This window comes from Thermobia domestica, chromosome 14 (genome assembly GCF_964235325.1).
Source record: "Thermobia domestica chromosome 14, izTheDome1.hap1.1, whole genome shotgun sequence".
In the NCBI taxonomy this organism is placed as follows: domain Eukaryota; kingdom Metazoa; phylum Arthropoda; class Insecta; order Zygentoma; family Lepismatidae; genus Thermobia; species Thermobia domestica.
In genome coordinates this window covers 62014187-62037288 of record NC_137467.1, presented here as the reverse complement: position 1 = coordinate 62037288, position 23102 = coordinate 62014187, and the positions used below count along the sequence as shown (strand labels likewise).

Sequence of the window (23102 nt, the reverse complement as noted above, 5' to 3'; positions counted from 1 at the left end):
AAATCCAACTTCTGCTTGATATAAAATGTACTAAATATAATTACTTTCGTATTCACAGAACCAATAGATTTACTTCGTCTGCTTAAATTCCAAACGTTTTCCAGGCGATCACTAAAATCACTTTCTCCTTTGCAGAACGATGAACTTAATTGCTATTTGGGACGCGTAGCATTTCCACAACACTCTTCAGCGACTCGTAGCTTTAGCTAATGTAAAATCACGGCCACGCCAAGTTATCTTCTGTATACCATATATTAAGATAACTCCAAACATGTACACAATTAATTTTAAATATAAACGTATCCATATGTCATAAAAAATATAAAACACTGTCGGTACTCAAGACATATGAAAGGTAAGTTCGGTACGCATAGATGATATACAGAAACTGCGTAGTTGAAGCTATCATATATGTAATTCCATTTATAAATAAATATATTCGTCTTTTTCTTCTAAACTAATATTGCCTACCTTCTTCTAACCTATCTCATTACTCCAGTAATATTAATACGTGTAGGATGGTTGCTCACCGGACTGTAGAGATATACTTGAATGATTTTTTTTTTTTTTTTTTTTTTTTGTCCGTTTGAAGATGCTGGTGCTTTCTGTTTTTGGCTGAAGGACAGAGGATATTGTGAAAGCAAGAGAGATATTTTAATGTTATATTTTGAGGAACTTCCATAATAAATTATGCTTTAATTGTCAGTTTACCGACCCTAAACGCGATAACATGAAGAAATCGTCACTGTCTATCGTGAATCGAGAAAAAAGTCGAATAATATTTACTTCTCTTTCCTCGTAGAATCCGAAATGCAATTTTAAAAAATGGGGTTCCTATTTGAGTTTTCCAAGTTCCATTTATCTCACCCCAAAGGGCAGGAGGAGCGGGATATTTTACTAAGGTGAATTTCCTCCTGCAAAGTGTTAACTTTTATTTCGAACATTTTTTTCTGTTCGGTGCTCATATTTCCAGACATTTTGCGGTTGCAGGTTAATATCTCACCCTATTTCTGATCAGAAATAATTCAATCTGTCGAATGATCGATTTTACGGAAAAAAACGTGTAAGAACATTTTGTGTATAGAATTTTATAAACTACAATTTTCTTCAAAAACTTAACTGAAAGAAAACTAGAATTCCACCTTTCTCCCTGAGAAAAAGAGGGTATGACGCAAATCAAGGAAAGTTCCCATTATATACTGAGGTCTACATAATAACGATCTCCACAAAAATATAGTGTTTGGATGCCTTTTCGTAAGTTTTGCTCCCCTTTGTTTGGTTAATTTTCCTGGGCTATAACACGAAAAACACCAAAATATTGCTTGAACCATTTTGTTTGTTTCTTTATAAATATTTGATACAAAAGAAGCCAGAAAACTGTAAGATCAAGGGATTATTTATTAACATTTTCTTCTTGTTGTTCTTTCTGAGAGAGTGGACAGTGTATTGAATTTTATTTATAGTGGAAGGAAGTTTCATTCTTTATTTATTACTGGGCCACTGTATACATTATTTCATGGTATTGTAACAACGGATTTTTCTAAAAGGAAGGAAGAAAGAAAAAAACAGAGGTTATAATAATTCAGGAAGGACTTGATTCGGTGCGTATATACACACACAAAACTGCGTCTACGCGTTGTACAAACATAAGAGGAAAAAAAATCTGGTAGAAAGATAAAAAATGACTAGAAATGGAATATGGCTGAAATTGCGCGCGGTAACTGATCTGGCGCCATTACGTCGGGAAAAGCTTGGTGGCGCCTTTTTCGGAACACGGGGAGATAGTTTTTTGTACGTCTGGCAACTGCATCAATGTTTTGAATCTTCTTCTCCCCTCCTCTTTTATCTACTCCCTCTCCTCCGCGCAGAGGATGAGAGATAAACTGAGGAGAAAAGGGAGGAGGTGAGATGAGCTGGAGAAATTCACCCAGAAATGGCCCTTTCCACATCAGACAAAACTCTGGCTACCGAAAAATGTCATTCGAATGAAAACAACATGGCCGCCGATTTGCTTTTGTGGTAGTAGTGTTAAATGGTCGCCAGACTGTCTGTCTCTTGTCGCCGAGTGGCGCCACTGTCGGTAATTCATATTCAATGCTATGGTTACGTAGTTCGTTGTGATATGTTCAGCTGTAATGACAACAATGAAATGTTGCGTTGCACAAGCAAAAGCAAAAATGCAAAATTCGAATTTTCTGCATCATTTAATATGCATTTCAAAATTTTGACCTCTTTTCCCCACCATTGATTACATATATATTACTAGTAGGTTGCAGTCTCGAAACATTTAGTACTTTATTACTATTATCACTTTAAAAAAACGATTTACTATCTGTATCGATAAAATCTCAGTTCGTCCAGAAAAAGAGTACTTTAGTGCTAGTAAACGCCGAAGAAACATATGAAGTTTAAGGTATTTCCTCTAGAAATGTCTGTTCCATTCCTCTTTCTTTAAATGTATAATATTTTCTCGTCAGCGCGCCAAATCCGGCAAATACTGCTCTACAATAATGGCCTAAGTTCAAGATTCTTACTTTATGTTAACTCAAGACCAGTCTGTTCCGTGTTTTAAACCAATATATGATGTTGGTTAAAAAATAGTAAAAGCTTAAAGAAGTTGCCCAAAAACGAGACCAGACAGAATTTTCGTAACGAGACGGGGCTTTTCCAAATAGAAGGAGACGCGTTTTCTGAGACTAGATATCTCTTTCATGTTACTTTATCGAGACGAGACACGGATTCTCGTGGGGAAACCTAAAAGCTTGGGTTTCGTTTTTGTTGACATTAAGGAAAACTCACCATTTACGAAGAATTTCTTGTAGAACATACTTACTGGTGGGGACAACATACCAAGACATATTCCCGGACGGTAAGGTCTATTGTATCAGTAGGTGAAACGCTTGTTTTTAATATGATGACACAAATGTATACATACATACACATACACACACTTCATTGTAAATCTATACTATTTAAAATGAGAAACTAGCAGTGAAAATAGCAACACTTTCTGAAACTATCATGTTTCCGCTTGGGCTTAAAAGAAAGCAAAACTTTGTAAAAGCTATAGCTTAAGTCGATTTTCTGAAGGTAGAGGGAAAAGGATTCATCAAGCAAAACAATATTTAACATTTGTCAAGTATGGAAGAAAACAGAAGGCAGGAGGAGAGAACATTTTTTTCCTGCATACCACTTGCGACAATCTTTAAAATCCCTTCGTTCTATGCATCAGCGTCGTCAGGGGTAAAGAATATTGTCACATCTCACTTTGAAGAGTTTCAGTGTTATTGGTTATTTTGGGAATTATTGGTGCACCCTCCTGAGACAATCCTGGATCCGGTCAAATATATATATTTAAAACATGGATGTTTCACTCGTTAATGTTTCACCATCTTGATTTAGTTCGAGATATCGATGTTCCATCAATGAATTTTTGTTACTTGCTACATGAATCAGACTCAAATTTCGTAACGCGTCGGAGCTACAATTCCGTTTGTAAAAGCCTTTGCACCGCCTCTAAAAGATTCTGGATTATACTTTTATTGGGGAGGGAGGGGGTAGAGCAAATTTGAAGTCCAAGACGGTAACATGTTGCCTTGTCTTTATCGCTGGTACTTTTTGAGACATTCAGCTTTGAAGTTCATTTTTGCATACTTTCGGCTACTTGCATGTCCGAAACAAAAGCGATAACTAGAAAATGTTTTGTTGATTTTTTTCTTGTTTCGATAAGTTATATAGAAAGAAAGAAAGAAAGAGAGAGAGAGAGAAAGAGAGAGAGAGAGAAAGAGAGAGAGTTCAGCGTCTCTTTCAGGAATGAGGCTTACCAGACGTGGAGTTACAACTGAACATGGAATCCCAACGACATGAACTTCCGCCAGTAATCGAACTAGAACCTTCTACGATAAAGTCTACTACGCTAACTATATAGCTATGAGGGAATCCATATGCATATATCCTTTTACATTTTTTATTATGCCTATAAAATTGAAAATAACAAAGGGAACAGAAAGTAAGTAATATATCATGTGATACTATACGAATATTTTATGAGTTGTTCTGCACAGGGCCGTGCCGTGGAAAATCAGCGCCCGGGGCGAAAGTATACGACGGCGCCCCCATACATATATTCCAAGCAATTTTTCCTATCTTTTTTCCTTTTTTCTCCTCCTTACTTCGGCGGCCGGGGTCGTCGCCCCGCTAGCCCCCCGCCCCACGACACGGCCCTGGTTCTGCAGAACGTTGCATTCTGCAAACAAATGATCCTCATTTTCTACTGAATCAATGTAAAATGAATCTTTGATAATATTTTTTTTTTTTTTTTTTTTTTTTTAGCAAGTTAATATTTGTTTGCCAATAACTTCGAAATCAGGCAAGACATTAGCATGGGAAAACAACTTCAATGAAGAAATGGGACATTTTTTGTTAATAAATATACTTATTGATTGATTTAATTGTGGGCTGTGAGATAAGTAAGCCTAGAACTAATTGCGCTAATCACGTGTTTGGTCTGTAGTTCTTACAGTAAAGCAATCAAGAACTGTAGATAACAGAAAAAACAAAAAGAAACGAAGAGAGAAAAGAAAAGAAAAGAAAAATTAAAAATCTACAATTAAAACTACAGATTCATTAAATTTACACAATCAGGAGTGTAAAATCATAATTGAAAAGTGAAAATATTTAAGAGGGATTAAAATCGTGTTATAACATTAAAAAGAAAAAGGTGTAAGATAAATAAGTCCATGATGAAACACTACAAATAAAATCTTTAGAGAACATTGACGCGATCAATTACATGAATACAGTCAAGAACACATCATTTAAATTTGGTGTTGTCCCGTAAACATGGTTGAAATCATTGTACGAGACATTTTAGTACAATAAGTCAAAGACTCAGAAGGAAAATATAATACGGACGGTGGTATCTACGTAACAAACAAAAGTGAGTTATATAACAGTGTGAGATACACAAACTCGTCAGGATTATTTTCTCTAGGCGGTTGGCCTACGAGACCGTAGAATTGAGAATGTCTCCTTTCGTTTCTTGAAAGTGATGTCTCGTCTAGGAAAGTGTATTTGTGTCTATTGTCCTGTATCGTAACTCGTCACGAAATTAATGTCTCGTCTCATGTCCTGGATACAACCTTATTGTTCCATGACGTTTTCCAAACATCAGAGTCAGATTTACAGCACAGTGTTATTATCATTTCCCTGATTTCAAATCGTCTTCCAATGAAAGTGTATATGTTGAAAGAAGAATTACTCTAGATCGGAGCAAGGTTCTGTGTGCTGCAAAGTGACATCTGCCAACGCGGCGTGATTCGCTATTAGTGCGATGGTTTTCTTATTATTGACACGATTTGGAATCTAGCAGGTAATGAACAGTTGGCAACCTAACAGATAACGATTATACGGCCATATTGGTGGTAACTGGCCACAATGGATTGAACGAAGACTCGTTTTGCAAATGCATTCTGGAGGTTTGCAACAGTACTTGCGACTCGGTGTAGACAAACATATGATGCCAGCACATGATGGAGGACAAGTTGTTAATTCGGTGATGAAAATAGCACATGCAACGCAGATTAGATTCTGAGCTTACTTCATTAGGAAGTAACAGGAATTTTATGCTTGAAAAACCTTCGAATTCCTGTTGGTACTCCGGAATTTTGATGTTTTACTTGATATTTGGTACTCCAAATTCAAAGCCTTTTGGAACGTCAGAGACGTATTTCATAAAGGTAATAATGGCGACATTTACAGAGACGAAGTTGGAAGAATGATTAGCAAAAGCGCGAACATATGTGGGATAGTTCAAAAGAAGTCTCTTATTATGACGGTAGGACAATAGTGCTACATTGAGCTCTTTATAGAGGCTAGTAACAGTTGAGCTCATTGGTGGCTAAGCGGTTAGCGTACGTGCCTTTGGGTTCGATTCCCGGCCTGAGCTCATGTGGTTCGGATTCCACGTTAATCAGTAGGTCCCGTCTTATATAGCCTCGCTACTGAAAGGGACGTTAAACTCAAAATCAACTGAATCAATCAACACAGCTAGTAACATTACTAATACAGTAAGTCCAGAGATGTTTGAACTCGAGAGTCCGGCTTTCAGTCTGGAGCTGACTAGTTGAGCACGAGCTCTGTACGGTGAATAGCGAGCCAGGGCTCGATTCCGATCGAATGTGAGTTCAATTATACAATATTATGAGCGTTAAACGAAAACAAATGTTCAATGAGGAGACATACACACCAATCAATATGTATCAATAGCTTACTGAGTAAAAGAAAATTATATGCGTCAGTATAAAGACTCATGCATTGTTTTGTTTTTGAGAAAATTGAGAAAAAACAAATTATTTTGCAAATTTAGAAATTGATGCTGAACGACAACCAGTTCATCTATTAAAGAAGGGTTGATATTGACACTCTTCATTATGACATCAGTAACATAACAGTATGCAATATAATTACAGTAATGAGTTATTGCCCAAAACTATGAAGGATTCTCAAACTTTAAATTTAACTAAAATATGATCCAAAGATAAGACAGATATCAATTGGTAGATCATATTGAAATTAACAAAATGAGATGCTTAAGGGTAAATTATGATGCGCAGTTTTTGAGAAAATCAATAAAGGGCCAACTTTCATAGAGCTTGTTGCCATACATAAAATAATGTCGTTCGTTAATTCTTCTTGTTCTCCTCAACCATAGGTTGGTAGGCAACATGGAAATTTTAAAACCTCTCTCTCTCTCTCTCGGGAGAGCTGTTTTATAATTTGATAAGGTCTCTTCTTCGTAACTGCATCTAAATATTATATCCTTGGTTTTCTTCTTCCTGGTTTTCCTGCTTTATTTCCGTCTATCAACACGGTGATTCAACCGGGGTGCCGAATAAGATGGCAAAGCATGCTGTTTCTTCTTTTTCCTATTACCTTCATGATCTGTCGTCCTTCATTAGCTTCCTTTAGTACGTCTTCATTCCTTTTCCTCTTTATCCATTATATGCGCAGCATTCTCCGTCAACACCACATTTAAAATGCTTCCAGCTTGGATATTTCAGCTTTTCTCAATGTCCACGTCTCTGAGACCGTACGATCAACGACACATTTCTTAATGTTAGCAGTCCTCTTTTCTTACTGAATGCTTGTTTATCCTACGCTATTCTGGAACTTACGTCTTTATCACTTCTTCCGTCCGAGGATATTAGACTTCCTAAGTAGGGGAATGTTTTAACGTCTTCGATTTCCTCTCCAATTAGCCATACGTTTACCACTTCCTGTCCTGCTCTTGTGCACTTTGGTTTTCTTCTTATTTATCTTCATTTTGGATGTTTTTTTCCAGTAGATCTTTCAAGTTTGATAGTGCTTCTTGCAAGTTCTTTTCGTTCTCCGCTAGCAGTGCTATGTCATCAGCAAACCTTATTGTGCTAATATTAAAATAATTAAAATAACTAATTATTCGTTACTAAAATAGTAAATTGTTATCCTGAAACAGTTAGTTTATATACGTATATTTATGTACTGTAAAAGTGAAAAGTATGCTGTTAACTATCAGATCTTACGTTTTCCTAACATTGACACAACACACACTTCTAGCAGTGATACACATACTCATACCACTTACCAACTACATGAGCAGAGGCAACCGAAAACCGCAACATTTCCAATTTCGTAGAAATTCTTAAAATACTGTTCTGCTTTTCCTGTCCTCCGGAAGGGCCCCGCCGTGGCTCAGTAGTAGAGCGTCCACCTCTGATGCTAGGGGTCGGTAGTTCGATCCCAGCTCACGCCAAGTGAACTTTGTGGTGGACAAACACCGTGTGCGTGGGTTTTCTCGGGGTTCTCCCACTTTCTTCATTCCACCATTTTCATTCATTTCTCATCATCGCCGTCTCCATTAACCTAGCTGGCATAACCGTGGGACGTAAAACTTAAAGATTTCATTTCATACGGCGCTTTCTTTCTGGAAATCGTTTTGCCAATCTTTACGTTCTGTAGTGCATTATTTAAATTTAGAAATACGCATAACATATCACACTGTAGCTTCAGCAAACTACGTATAATCAAATGACTAATTGAGGTTCACGGGGTACTAATGTCAGCGGCGCAAATCTGTCTTCAACATTTGGGGGACGGGTAAGACTGTTCCCATCTCTTTCTTTTTTTTCAGCGGTTCAAAATATTTATGAAGTTGAAAAACAGTGCCGTGGGGGATCAAGTGAGCAGAGTTGTGTTCAACTTTGGGAGACAGGCAGATGTGAAGCTTATTCTGGGGGGAGGGAGAGGATATCAATTTCATCTCACTTTCTTTAGTTTCAATCGGACACAAATCATTACATTTCTCCCCAAAAAAACACATTTAAAATAAAATTATTGGGTAGGGACAATCTTCCCAATTTCGAGATTGGAGGGGACATGTTTCCCTCATCCCCCTGGAATTTGCGCTAGTGACTAATGTCAAATTACTAACAGTCCAATATATATTGCTGCCGCAAAAATACTACAGAGTAGACCTACTGTTCTACAAGTCAAAGCGGTAAGTATTTTATAATTGTATACCTTTCGGGTCCTGGTCTTAAGATGTCAATTGTATTATGTGGCAACGTCACAGATAAAGAATCACAGAGAAGTTCTACCAATCTATCAAATACTTACATCTATTCTTTCCAGATGACAGTTAAAGTTGATAGACATTGACCATCTATTAGCTTAACAATCGATTCAACTGCTTGAAGGATTCGTAAAGCAATGTTAATCTACAACGTTGCCACATAGTGAAATTTTTGATTCCTCATAGCAGCTGAAGGATGTTCTGGAGGGCTTTCCACTATACAGCATTTTCGCTTTATTTCAACCTGAAGAATAGCGCTCTGTTGTTCGTGGGCGCCATTTTTAGAACACGCGTATCAAATCTTGCAGAAAGCTATTTTATTTGTGTAGACATGATTATTAACCGTAATTATCCACACGATTATTTACCATTAACCTAAATGTCAGATTTTATTCTACCATGCACAATGATTTAAGAAATATATATTGATAAATTTTATTTTTAAAAAAATAATAAAACTAATTCGTCATTATGTTGTTTATATTTCAGAAATATGTGGCAGCTGGGAGGAATGGTGGACGTACGATGGAATTTCAGGTAAGTTCTAATTTTTGAAATTTTAGTGGCGAAATTGTTGTTGCTCGAGCAGCTAAAGGATATCTACATAACTTTGATGAATAGGATTGAATTGAGTAAAGTTTAACGTTCAGTAACCAGCATAAGTATCTCCCCCATGAGTGCTCTGATCCCATTATTTGGGGTCCATATCATACTTAAATTTTCTTGGCACTGACAGCAGTTGGTAGCACTGGATCAGATCTTTATGCAAGTAAAATTATGAGTAGATGAAACAGTTCTCCATTCTGAGATAAATTTCTATGGTACGGAGCGTGTTGCCCAACGCGCTCACTATACTGTGTGTTCAAAGAAATACAAACACTGATCATGCAGCAATCATGAATCAGAAAATGCTTGAAAGTAGATGAAAATATCAAACCTAGAACAACTGCAGGAAATAAGTTTGTAAATCATTGCCTCCATTGACAGATCTTCTCCAATTCTCATTCCAACATCTTGTTCTTTCTGGAGAGGAGAAGATCTTGATTGTCACACTGAGTATGAACTGAAATTGAAATTGAAACATTTGAAAAAGTTTGAACCTGGCGGAAATTTGAACCTGACTCCCCCGAATAGAAGTTCAATGTGCTAACTACTTATCTACTGCATCACTTCATCTGTCACCCAAACTATTAGCTAGTTAAAATCGTTTCATGTAAGACTACACACAATACTAATGCTCGAATAAGGAGACGTTTCTTATGTGAGCGTCACAATGACTTATTCGAAATTTCCTTCTTTAACTCAAAAAAAAAAAAAAAAACAAGTTATAGATCTTCCTCAGTGAGGAAAATATCATGAAATGTTCTTCAAGGTGAGACTACCTCATCGTTTTTAACGATAGTCTCGATTTACATTACAATTCTCCTTCACTTTAACTTCTAATTTCCAAAGAAGGAAAGGCGATAGACTATTTTTGCATTATTTTAATTTTATCAACACGTGTAGAAATAGAACGTTTTTTGTTTATCTTCCGTTACTACTAGTTTGCTTTCTTATCTTTGTATGAGGAATTTGTGACGTAGTGGTCAGTTTCCAATGAGTTTTCGTAGAGACAACACGTTCTGTATTCCTCGCGCTTTGGTACTGATTCTGCTGTACTTTTTGGGTTTCAGCGACGTGAGCTTACGACTTGATTTGAGTAATTTCCGTCCGTTTTTGTTAAGTGCAGTGCAAAATTACAACTCAATACGATGGCCAATATTAGGCTTAACACACTTAGGATTAGTTTTCAAAATGTTTCAAAAGCTCCCAATTCGATTTCGCTTCACGATTGGATCCGAAACACTTTTGAACTTGCACAAGATGCAGTCCTTAGTATCGAAATTGACTTTATTTGTAAACTCTGATATATCAAATTAATTAACAGTTGCGTGAACAGACTATTAATAAATTTTACAATAAAGTGAAGTATGTAAATGCCGAAAGCACTTACAGCCTTCCGCTTGACTCGGCTTCTCACACAATTAAATTGGTACGTATTCATGCAGTACCTATGTAAATTACCGTTCTTAGTACTGTATTAGTAACGAAGATTTTGCTGGAGAATATAAGTTTTCTAGGTAACTATATCTGCTAGATAGTGTGAAAAGTTGTAATATGATAAAAATCTCCTAGTATCTTAATTATTACTGGAAAGTGAGTAAATTGTCTGAACGATAATCCGCTTTCAGCAAACAATATCAACCCTTTGTTGGTAACATGTACTGTATAATATATATATGCCGTCGAAAAGTAACATGGGTTACTGATAACCCCAACACCATACATTCACGTTCTTTTAACAGAAGTTATATGTACAATAACACGAATAGCTGTTCTTGTCTTTCTTGGTGAATCCAGTATTTACTTTTACCTTTTAACGATATTGCCTGAATAATGACTTACTTCAGCTTCTGAAACTGATACCGTTATATTCGCTCTTTATTAGAAACGCGAGTCTAAAACTCCTTATTAGAGTAGTGCTCTCACAATCTTCGAAGAAATATATTTCTCAAAGTTATGATTAGATTCGCTCATATTTGAAATTCTACTTAAAAATGTTCAGTAATTAAACGAAATGTGCAAACGTGTATGGTAACAGGGGTGGCCTTTAAAACCAATACTCCCACAATTCAATAATGATAGGAGATATAAACTAAGAATATATATATATATATATATATATATATATATATATATATATATATATATATATATATATATATATATATATATATATATATATATATATATATATATATATATATACTCGCTCATAAACACGGTTGTTTCCGAAGTTTACCTAAAGGCACGCAAATTTAAGTATATTATTTCTAGTATTAAGAAACAAAATAATCCGAGATGGTGTTACGTGTTAGCTTGTTACAAGCTAAGGGTTAAATACGTAGTTTGTTTCATAAAATAGTTATTGAATACACGTTTCTAGTTGATTACAAGATCTTTTTGAAGTAATTTAAATAATTACTGGTTTATTTATCACACATTTCAGTCTAGTTAACAAAAATTGAACTCCTTTTTACTTAACCGTTTATTTGTTCCTTTGCTATCTTTCTGATAAAACTACGTATAGTATAATTTCATTCCCTTTGTTTCATTTTAATATTCCCTTTCCCGTTTGCCAACCTATCAGCAGAATGATTCATGTTCAGCACCTCTTGTCATAAACCTACGTTGACAGTTGATTTATTGCAGCCTCAAATTACATGTACTATTGTTATAAACACATGTTCTGTTATAAAATTTAGTGGTAACGCATGCTTTCCTTTTTTCTTTCTTTATGTGTTTTTATTAAGGTTATGATGTTTGGTGTTACTAGTATTTTATCTAAGCTACCACTTGGAATTTCGAGATTTAATCTCTTCTTAATTAAAATCAAACATTACTCCAACTGGGGCTTCGGATGAGATTTCTCAGCAGCAAAATTTCTCTATTTTTCTTCTGAAATAAACCCAAAAATATGTATTTCAATAAGAGGAGAAAAAAGTAAACACAGATCAATATTTGACCTAGATAATTTAACTTAATGTTAAAGTTTTCACACTCATTATCGAATCAATTCCGCTTTTAGTTTCCTAACATATTCTGTCATCTACATTCACTCGTAAACGGAGGAAATTCTGTGCACTGTGGTCATTTGTTACTTTTTTTTTTTTTTTTTTTTTTTTACGTTTGACGAGGAAATTATTCGGTTTCTCAGTTAATTATATTGTAATATTCTATAGGTAGAGTCAATAATGTACATGCGATTTTTAACCCTTCACCCATTTATTATATTAAAAAAGTCTTATCTATTTTTTGTACAAAATTTCCATTAGTTTTGTCTGTCTTTAAGGACTTTAAAATGTTCTTAATACAAGATAGGAATAATTTCTTTTGGCACACAATGCTGTCTTAGATAGGGTTTTGTCTTAGTCCATAGCGGCCTCAGACGGGATAGGTTTACATTCCATAACCCAACAGTACTCGTAGGTTTCCTGAAGAAAATTTCCCTCGACTGACACAAAAAATTCCCTTTTCTTGTCAAATTTTCCCTAATGCGTTGTGTGTGTCCAATTCCTATGCTACAAGTTATGTGATAAGATTAATTTAGCCACATTAAAGGAAGCGCCGTTTGTTTTATTTATTTTGGTTTTGCTTTTTCCTTTACTTATTTTTAACAAGGGGCTCACGGTGACTCAGTGGTAGAGCGTTCACCTCTGCTGCGTGATGTCCCTGGTTTCATCCCAACTCGCACCAAATAGACTTTGTGATGGAGAAACGCAGTGTTCGTGGGTTTTCATGGGGTTCGTTCTCACGTTTCCTCCCACTTTCTTCATTCCACCATTGCATTCATTTCTCATCATCACCGTCTCGTTCAGCCTTGCCGGCTTAAGCATGGAACGTAAAACTGAAAGACTTTTATTTTTAACAAAAAAATACACACAAATACACCGGGTCAACAATGTGTACAAATTATGCTACTTTGAACACATACATGGCTATTGTATTAGTTTGTTGCTGAAGAATAAATAGAAATTCAAGCATTTGTATTGGTTAATCAGTTAGCACCAGAATTTCCCTGGCTTTTTCACATTTTATCGAAAAATTCCCTTTTTCCCTTTTGCTAAATTTACCTATAAAATTTCCCTCAAGCTACGAACACTAAACCCATAGCGGTCTCGGGAGCGAGTATTTACAGGTTTACACTCCGTACCCCATGATGGCCTCGGGAGTAGGTACTGTGGGTGAGCTATCAGCACAGGCACTGATAATTTCTTGGTCCCTTTGTTGGATTTTATGACCGTTCTTTTGGAGGGAGGATCTGTGGAGGAGTAGTCGGATTTCTTCGTAGCTTTTCGTCTCCTCTTCGTTTTTTCCTGAAAGGTGCAGTTTACTTTTGTCATCTGCCACTGTTTGTTTATAATCGTAGAAACACGTAATTATAGTGAAAGCATGTGGCTTATAGTACGTGACGATCTATGGATTCTTGCAATATTCTTCTTTTATTCATTTCACTGTTTCCTGTCATTATACCTTCTTCTATTACACTACTCAAATCATTTCTTCTCGAATATCGTTCTTGTCCTTCCTATATTTCCAAAACTTAGCGGGCCACAATCTCGTGTAGACAAATCTCCTGCGCCAAATTTCGCCTAGACAAAACCTCGCAGGACGAAATCTTGCCTAGACAGGACCTTGCACAAACAGTATTCATTGATTTTTCCACTATCACCCTCTCCCACTCATAAAAATAAGATTTTCTCCGTGATGCGTAACATAAACGTAAAAATACGTAGCCAGAACCTCGTCAGCCAAAAAAAAAAAAAAACCGTTGGGCCAGAACTCGCAGACCGAAATCTCGTACAGACAAAAGCTCGCCGGTTCAGAATCCTCGAAAATTCAGATTTTAAGCGGGAAGTGGGAAATTTCTGTGCCTTTCTCTTCATTTAAATTGACGTTCTCTGCAGTGTTTCTTCCAGACACGTTTTTGGGGGCCACTACATCCCAGAGCTCTGAGAATGCTCCCGGAGAAGACCAAAATAATACGTCTATAATATAATAATAAATAGAAATGGACGGGCAACAGCAGTGGTCCCCCAGAATACTAAGTGTGCCCCGCCAGAACATTGTTTCTGAAAGAAACACTGGTTCTCTGTGTCATCAATATTTGGAAACAGCTGAAGCATTTGAAACTACCACCATCTCTTATGTCTTTATATAGTTCACTTTTCTCATTTGTATTCTCCTCATTGCTGCTTGATTTATTTTCTAAAACCATTTATGGTAACTTTCTGATCACTTTTGTCACTGAAATTGTTTTCAGTAAGTACGCCAGAAATTTTTACTTGGGGGGTGTTCAAAATAAAAGGGGAGATGTGCTCTCAGAATAGTGATATAATTTTTAAACAAACTCAAACAAGAAAACAGTATATTTTTTACTTAACTATTGCAATACTACTACTATTACTACTACTACTACTACAACTACAACAACTACAACAACAACAACAAATACTACTACTAATAATAATAATAGTAATAGTGATAATGATAATAATAGCTATGTTCAATAAAGTAAGTTCGCACATTTGAGCATTTATTATTATTATTATGAAACTAAGTAATACAGTGAAACCTCTCAAAACGGACATCGGTGGAACACGATTATTTGTCCGTAAATGAGAGGTGTCCCTAAATGGAAGGGTTCTCTCTCATAATAGCACACCACACTTATTTATGGAATGGAAGAATAAGAAAGTTTGTCCTCTTATGAAGGTGTCCACTATTGAGAGATGCCCGTTAAGAGTGGATTCACTGTATTAGGAATTAACCTCCACTATTTTACCCAGTAATTACAGTGAATTGATTACATACGAATTATTGTAATTATTTTGCAAAATCCTGCTATTATTTCAATTTATTCACCCCCAGCAAGTTTTAGTGGGTGATATTTTTGCAAAATATTAATTGGGAAAATATCCCTCGTCCCATGCTGAAATCACATTCGTTTAGTAATTCATACTGTACATAGTTCCAATTTCATTATTTTAATATTCTAACTCTGTTGTTAACGTTAATTGTTGTAATATTATTTGATCTCTTAATCTCCGTTTCTGCCCCTTCCTGGCTACGTTATTGGCACTGAATATCTTTCATAAGAAAATTATTCATTGATTTAGTTATTTTCCAAAAATCCAGTTTTTCAATTTAAAAATATTTTGTATCTTTCTGTTTTGTCTTCTTTAATATACCCTAATTTTAATAATCCCTGGACTCATAGTAGTCTGGTCTCTTGTAAATAGTTGAATAGTGACCAAAATTGGCCAAAAGCACACGAAAAAGTGACCAAAATCTCAATATGCCCCTTTTTTTCGTTGCCAATTTCTCCATTACCTCTCTCTTTGTTGTTTTGTTTCTTCTTTACTTCTTTTTGAGCTTCCTCCTTTCTTAGGTTTTCAAAATAAGTTTTGTAGTAACGATAAGCAGACTTAGCAGATGTAAAAAGCTTCTGAGTAAGTGGAACCAGTTCTGGCCTATTTCTGAATTTCTTCATCCCAGACATTATATTTAACTTCGCATTAAGAGTTCGCATGTGAAATATTCAAATTCATCACATACATACTCTTAAGAAGAACATACAAGAAGCATAAAACAAGACGAACATGATGAACCACACACACACACACACACAAAACGTTCAACGGAGCGTTAACTATTACGAGAGAAAACTAAAAGATTATTATGATAGATGAAAGAATAGACACAGAAGGGTTCCACCTTGAGAGCTTAAGCATCCACCAACCGTCCACTGTGCTTTAGAAAGAATAAACGCTGAAGTGAGAATAAAGCTGACTGTTTTACATGTGACAACAAGTATTGAAGCTTTCAGAAGAGTAATGAGTAACAAGTTTCTGCCTTTTTCCATTTGTTTTTATATTTTTCTTATAAAATTGCCAATGCAAAACATAAATCACACGAAAAGTCACTTTACGTCTCAAAAAAGTAACTTTTAGTGACCAACTTGAAAAAAAAAAAAAAAGTAAATTTTTGTTAAAATTAACTCGCTGAACCCTATTCCACTCAATGAACTTACGTGAATAAAAATGTACTTTACAAAAAATTAAGCTAGCGCCAAATGCGTTCCTGCATAACACTAGACTCAGTCTAAAATATAACTCTTACTTCGATCGATCTCTTCATTTCTAAAAACGTTTTGACTACACCCTTCTAACATTCGTCCGTTGATACACTACTTGCAGAGCAGGCTCGAAACCAACCTCAGAGCTTTGGGGGGCCATGACTATGTTAGGAGGGGCCAAGTCATTAAAAATTCTCTTACAAATATCTAAATTATGCATTTTGTATTGAGGTCTGAAGGGGACATCAAAAATTAAGGGGGCCTGGCCCTCCCTAGCCCCCGTCTAGTTGCGAGCCTGTTGCAGAGTAGCACTTACCAACTGAATCTGGTATAGGCTTATTACTATATTGTCACATATTTCCTTATTGAGGAGGAGGTAGGTGAATGACCGCTCAAGACGTTGCCAATTTCAGTCATCTGCATCTGTCCATCAATCTCTTTTCTCGAAAACGACCGCGGAGCTCAGGAGGGTAGGTATGAGCGGGTCTGTTTTGTCAATTGTTTCGATCGAAACATCGCCCGAAACAATGAGATCATGTAGTTCTCGAAGCGGTACATGAAAACGAGATCGCTTCGTAGTTTGAAGTGAAATAAATAAATAAGAATATTGCCTTCTTTCCTAAACGCTAAACCTTTTTTAACTTGATGTAATAAATAACCTATATGATACTGATTGATACAATTGGATTTGGGGGAGTATTCCTTTTCCATCCAGGGGTGTGTGTAGAGAAATTTGGAGGGGTGTTAGGGGAGTGTTGGGGGGGTGTAGATTACTCCCTGATTGTTTTATCAAAGTCATTTAGATTTAGAAGATCTATCTCATCCCCCTTCAAACTTCTTTCTTCCTGCCATCGTAAAACAGACGTACCAACCAGAAAAAGAAGAGGGCCAACTTTAAGACTACACATTTCTGACAACAAAGAATGAAAACAAAAGCTCAAACGATGGCCAATTGCAGTGTCGGGAGTCCCCTGACATAGAAATGAGAGGGCAAATTTACAAGGTTGGCTCACAGTCAACATATGAGAGCAAATGGTTAATTATGTGTGTCAAATTCATAAGTATGTACGGTACGCTCGCCAAGAAAGATGAATATCCTTACTTATGTACACTTTCGTAAGAAACGTAGGAATACGTCGCGTTAATTAATTTATTTTGCTTTGCAACGAAAAGAACTATTTGCATCTGCGTTCGGTAATAAAAACTTTTTCAATCGAATAATTTTTTCGTAAAGTGTTAACAAAGTAGCATGTATTGTGTGTATATCCCCTTCTGCTCCTTTTTGTACAGTCTTGGACAGAACAAAATATATTTTATATTACATATGACATATCAAATATGATATTTACTTTTATATACACATTCAGAGTGAATAGTGTACATAATTTATTTCGATTTATATCGGACCAAATTAGAATCGCCACTGCCATCATAGAAATGCTAGATCGACGTGTCCGTTGTCGTGAACAGCTGTGTAAGTTGTAGATGGGCGAGTGTAATCAAATGATGCCTAAATTAAATTGTTAATGTGATGGTTATATCATGGTTATTTAATCTATACTAGGTATGCGCAAATTGGAACAGGCAGTGCGCCAATCACAGAGGAGTTACTGGCGTTGAGGACCGTATGACACATTATCATAACCATTAAATAGCCATATTGAAGGGAGAAACTCGGCCATCGTACATTAACGTCACAGAAACACAGTAACTGTTTAATGATAACCAAAATATTTATTTACTGAAGTAAGGCAGAAAAATCTATTTATTTAATTTTTAGTGGGAAATTTAATTTTATTTTATTAAGTTTAGTGGGAAATTTATCATTAGTGATCTTCATGTTCTGAACTGGTCTTTCAATGTTCTGTGGTACACTGGATGTTACAACGTGGGTGATATTTTTCAAGATGGACATCAGTTATCCAGGAAATATTTTCAATTCAGTTCAAGATTATATTTTAAATTAGAAGTCAGGCGGGGCAGATGAAAGGGTTCAGTGGGTCGGGACTGATACGGGGGCCGGTCGTTGTACATGGCTGATTTACACCCACACACCTAATGAAAGAGTATAGGGAGTTCACACTCGGAGTGACTATTGTCAAAGCCATTTTGGCCCATTAGGTATACACAAACCAGGAACCCATGGTGATACTGTTTTCCACTGAAAGCACCATAAAAAGCGCTTCAACGAAAGGGACACCTGTAATGCTTCAGATTCGAATACCAAGAAAATTACCGACCCAACGTGCAGTAGGTCAACGTATTTTAAACCTTCAACATTGAACTCAGCCATTTGTAAGCGGTTTCGGATGAGGCACGTTCGTCCGTAAAGGCTCTCGTCCGTACACCACCTGCCCCGTGACGCATTGCAGAACGAAAAACAAAGTTCAGGAAAATATGAAAAGCACCTGATAGAATCAGAATAGCAGACAGTCGTCACAGTGGTTGAAACATACATCCACTTCCTTGCTGGTTGTAGCATTCAAGCACTGACATTCCATAACAGCAATGTCAAGGGATTCTGCAACTTTGTTCCTTACTGCCTGGAAAGTTTTCCGCATGGGTTTGCAGTTGTTGGTGGATTCAGTTGTTGATACCCAAGGTTGATAGAAACGTGGAAGTGAATGCGAATACTTCCAGGAATCCATTATAATACCTATCGTTAGGATCGACATCCCACAATGGTACGATGTGGACACCAAGGCTTCACGTCATACCACTGGAACATTTCTGCATTTTTATCCGGAAATAGAACAATAAAATTAGGAATTTGTTTTATTCCGTTTCAAGACATTCCGGCTGAAGAGCTCTGAAACCAGTTCAATGAATTTCTGCTACTTTAGCGTGTTGAAGAAACGTCTTCAACATTGGCGCACGCACACTTTCGCTGGTCTCTGGAAAGCTTGCCGAGAAATGGAGACCAGATTCTCTTGCCTCTGCTTCGCTGGAGTTCGCTCTTACGGAAACTTCAATGTCTACAGATACCCCATAGTGCTGAGGTTACAACATAATACTATCAATGGTGGTGGCAGGGTTCCTTATTATGTAATAATCCTTTAAAATCACTCCAATTTGTCTCAAATAACGTTCTGTATAAGAGCTTGTTTAACACAAATTTGGACGGAAGTTAAATCGGTACAAATTCTATGGGATACGGTCATAGGCTCCCGAAGGTGGGGGCATGGTGGAACCCGGGCCCCTCTCTGGCTCACGAAAATGTATACGTAATATAGCAAACCACATATATTAAATACCAGATATACTAGGCGTAATATAGCAACCGTGAAGATGGGCCCCCCTCTAAAAAACTTTCTTCGGGCGCCCCTGGGCACGGTGGCTTAGTGATAGAGTGCTTACCTCTGGTGTGTGGGGGTCTCTGGTTTGATCTCCGGCCAAGTAATTATGTGGTGAACAACATCGTGTCCGTAGGTTTTCTCGGGATACTCTCGTTTCCTTCTACATTCGCATTCTATCAATTCTTCCATCATCATTCACTTGCCTTACTCATCCGTATTCCTTAACCTTAAGGGCATAATTGTGGGAAGTTAAACTGGAAAATTTCATTTTTGTACAATTTCCAATATATGCAAGCCATTCTTCTTTTAAGACATTATCTATACGATCTTTTCTACTTAGTTTCAGCTCTTCCTTTTTTTTTTTTTTTTTTAATTTATGATAAAAGTTTACTTTCATACTTTATAACAAGCAAGAAAATACAATTTAACTTACAGAAATATAGTTACATAACTCTTGTCATTAAATAGGCCTACTTTAGAAGAAATCCAAATAGTGGCTTCATTTATCGTTTTAAAACAGCAGGAAAATATTCTTATCACATAAAAGACTAATAAAATCAATATACTTTACACTTTTTCTTATAACAGACTCACAGAGCAATATTGCCAGACCATATATAAAATCAATTCATGTTGACATGAGAAAAAACATTCTCTCCTTCCATAACCTCTAAATTCGTTGAGAAATAGAAATAGAAAACTCAGTGTTGCCAGATTGGGCTACAAGTAGCCGATTGGGCAATTTTTAAGTGTCCTCCCTACCAAAACTTCAAGTCGGATTACGCACTACTTTTTGTGCTACTTTTAATTATGTGCAGGCTATACATCTTAAGAATGCGTAACTTTTTATTTTTACATATGAAATCACGAGTTATTAGTTTTACATAATACAATACAAGTTTTGTTTGTTGAGTAAGCTATTAACAATGAACAATAATTTTAGTGAAACTAACATGTTCCATACTAGTTCAGTTCTTGTTTTAGTACTTTCTAAATCTCCTGATCTAACATTAGACTTCTGTTAAGTTTGCGCTATTGCAATATCATTGACTGTGGTGCTGCGTCAGTAATTCCAAGGATGTTATAAATAGAGGATCCGCCCATATGTATCTTCATCCTATTTAATCGATGAAGCCAAAAAAACAACCAAGCATCGGAACGTCTGATTGGCTACTCTCGCTTCTGCCATCGGAACGTCTGATTGATACTTTCGTTTCTGCCATAATTGTTGGCTCAAAACATTGCGATCCTATTGGGCGGAGTGGGCAGAGTAGGGGTGGACGAAACTGTGACGTATGGCTTCAAGATTTTATTGTAAGGGTAGATCCTCTATTTTATAAGATCCTTGGTTAATTCCTGCTCCTAATAGTCATGGAGAGCTGTGTAAACATGAACGTCGCAAATTTAATTGTGTTACTACCAGTGGCGTATTTAGGGAGGCTTCCGGACTTAAGCCCCCCCCCCCGAAATCTTATTTACTATAGTAAAGTATATAAAATGTCTTGCAGAATTCCCACTTTTTCAGGCAAAGCTCCTCTCCCCAAAGTTAGCAAAGCCCCCCCGAAACAAAATTGTAAATACGCCACTGGTTACTGAATTGTAGCATAATGCATAAGTAGAGTTACAATAAATCTACGAAAATTCATGGCTCTCAGATAAAGAATTTAACAAATGAACTAAACAAGTGAGGAATAACAGTGAACAAATATACCACAAAGGTTGTAAAATATATTTCATAGCCACCATAACTGACTTAAGCAAACATGTCTCCTTGAAAATTCTAAAAATCGTCCATTTTGTACTAATTCTGTCTGCCCAGTTCATTGCACACTGCAGTACTATTGTAACCATGGGCGGTGATTAGGAGGGAGCAGGGGCGGATCCAGAGGGGGGCGATCGCCCCCCCCCAGAAGAGGAAGCTTTCTTATTTTATATATATAAATAAATCTCATCCCAAAGTTTGAAGCCCTTAAAAGTAGCAGTATGACAACCCCCCGCCTCCCGCCAGAAGTCGGTCCTGGATCCGCCCCTGGGAGGAGGGAATGTATATAATTTCATTTGGAAATGTAAAGTTTTTGTATGTATTACTGGTTCATAGAAAAAAATGGTGCCATATAATATTTGCCATTGCGTGAGTTCGTATTGGTTGTTTTCCCATGGAGTTAAGAAAGCTACACGAATTGCGTTTTAATTGTCACGGAAAATAACCCAAAAATTAAAATTTGAAGTATAACAATTCAAGCATACTTTCACTTCTTCTTACAAGGGCTCGATATATTAGTCAGCTGCTTTGAAACCAATTGAGAGCACATTTCGCACAAGAAAAAAAAGTCACAAGTTATTCTTTAACTGTTCAAAAATTGACAGTTCCTAAAATGTCTTCTTTCTAACAGGAAGGAATATTGATTAAAATGAGAGTAATAAGAAACAACAACCTTTTCCATTATTTTGCAGTGTAATGTGCGAGTGAAGTGGTGTGTTTAGAGGTGTACGAATGTATATGCAATCAAATTTAGTGAATTCAACATAATTCTAGGTTTTAGGATTATTTTGTATAACTGGAGTTTCCAGTGATTCTAAGTATTGTTGTCTTTTGATATGTCCCAAGAAATTGAGCACTGCATCTAACGGCAAGGATCATGTCTCGGGAAGCTGTAAAAATGAGTATTTCTTTAAATGTTGTCGCATATGCCTTTAGTATTTACTGTCTATCATTTTCTAATAGAAACATACATTTAATAGGATGTGTGGAATTAAAAATTAAGCTGTTCATTAATCCCCAGTTCAACATAACTTTTATAAAACATGCCTTATTATTCATTACTATGATTAATATTAACCTTTCTATTTATTTATTTATTTATTTATTTTGTATATTTGGTATTAAATAATCTGATCACACAATTTTTCGGACAGAATTTTAAGATGTTAATGAGCAAGGAATAGTTCATGAACCTCTTCTTACACCTTCGTTGTTTAAGAGTACAAAGGTCTAGTACCTACTTCCTTTGGTTTGTCAATTTACTTAATAGAATATGAAATACGATATACGGTATTATATTAGTTATACAACCTATTAGTTATACGGTATCCTATTAGTTATACAACCTTTCGTCAAACAAAGTGTTAGAAACAACTGTGGAAACTAAAATTGATATACAAATATTCAGATCATGTCTTGCCCCCCAGTTTAAACGTCCAATCGCCCAGCTGACGTAGTACAGAGTTTGTACTAACACATCACCCACCACCAACAGCCCAAAACTGCGGTCACCATCTGACCATTGCCAACCATAGCATATTTAAGCTACAAATAGTTCAAATCCGCTACTTTTGGTGCACAAGCTCGTTACTTTTTAATCTTCAGATCTAGCAACATTGTTTTCTTCTTACAATTTTTCTTCCTTTTTTTCTACCTGAAAAGAAATCATTACTACTGTAAAGCATAAGGAACGCAAGAAAAAGGGAAAGAAAGAAGGAATAGAGAACAGATATTGGGAAAAGAAGAAAATAACTT

At 36.2% G+C, this 23102-nt stretch overlaps 1 protein-coding gene across 1 annotated transcript in view; it reads left to right on the top strand.

The window, feature by feature from the left end:
- The window catches only part of CARPA (Carbonic anhydrase-related protein A), a 799359-nt gene that overhangs the window by 51258 nt on the left and 724999 nt on the right, over positions 1-23102 (top strand). The window contains exon 2 of the mRNA XM_081737978.1: positions 9101-9148. Within this exon, the coding sequence (XP_081594104.1) occupies positions 9101-9148 (48 nt within the window). The remainder of the gene's footprint in view (positions 1-9100; positions 9149-23102) is intronic.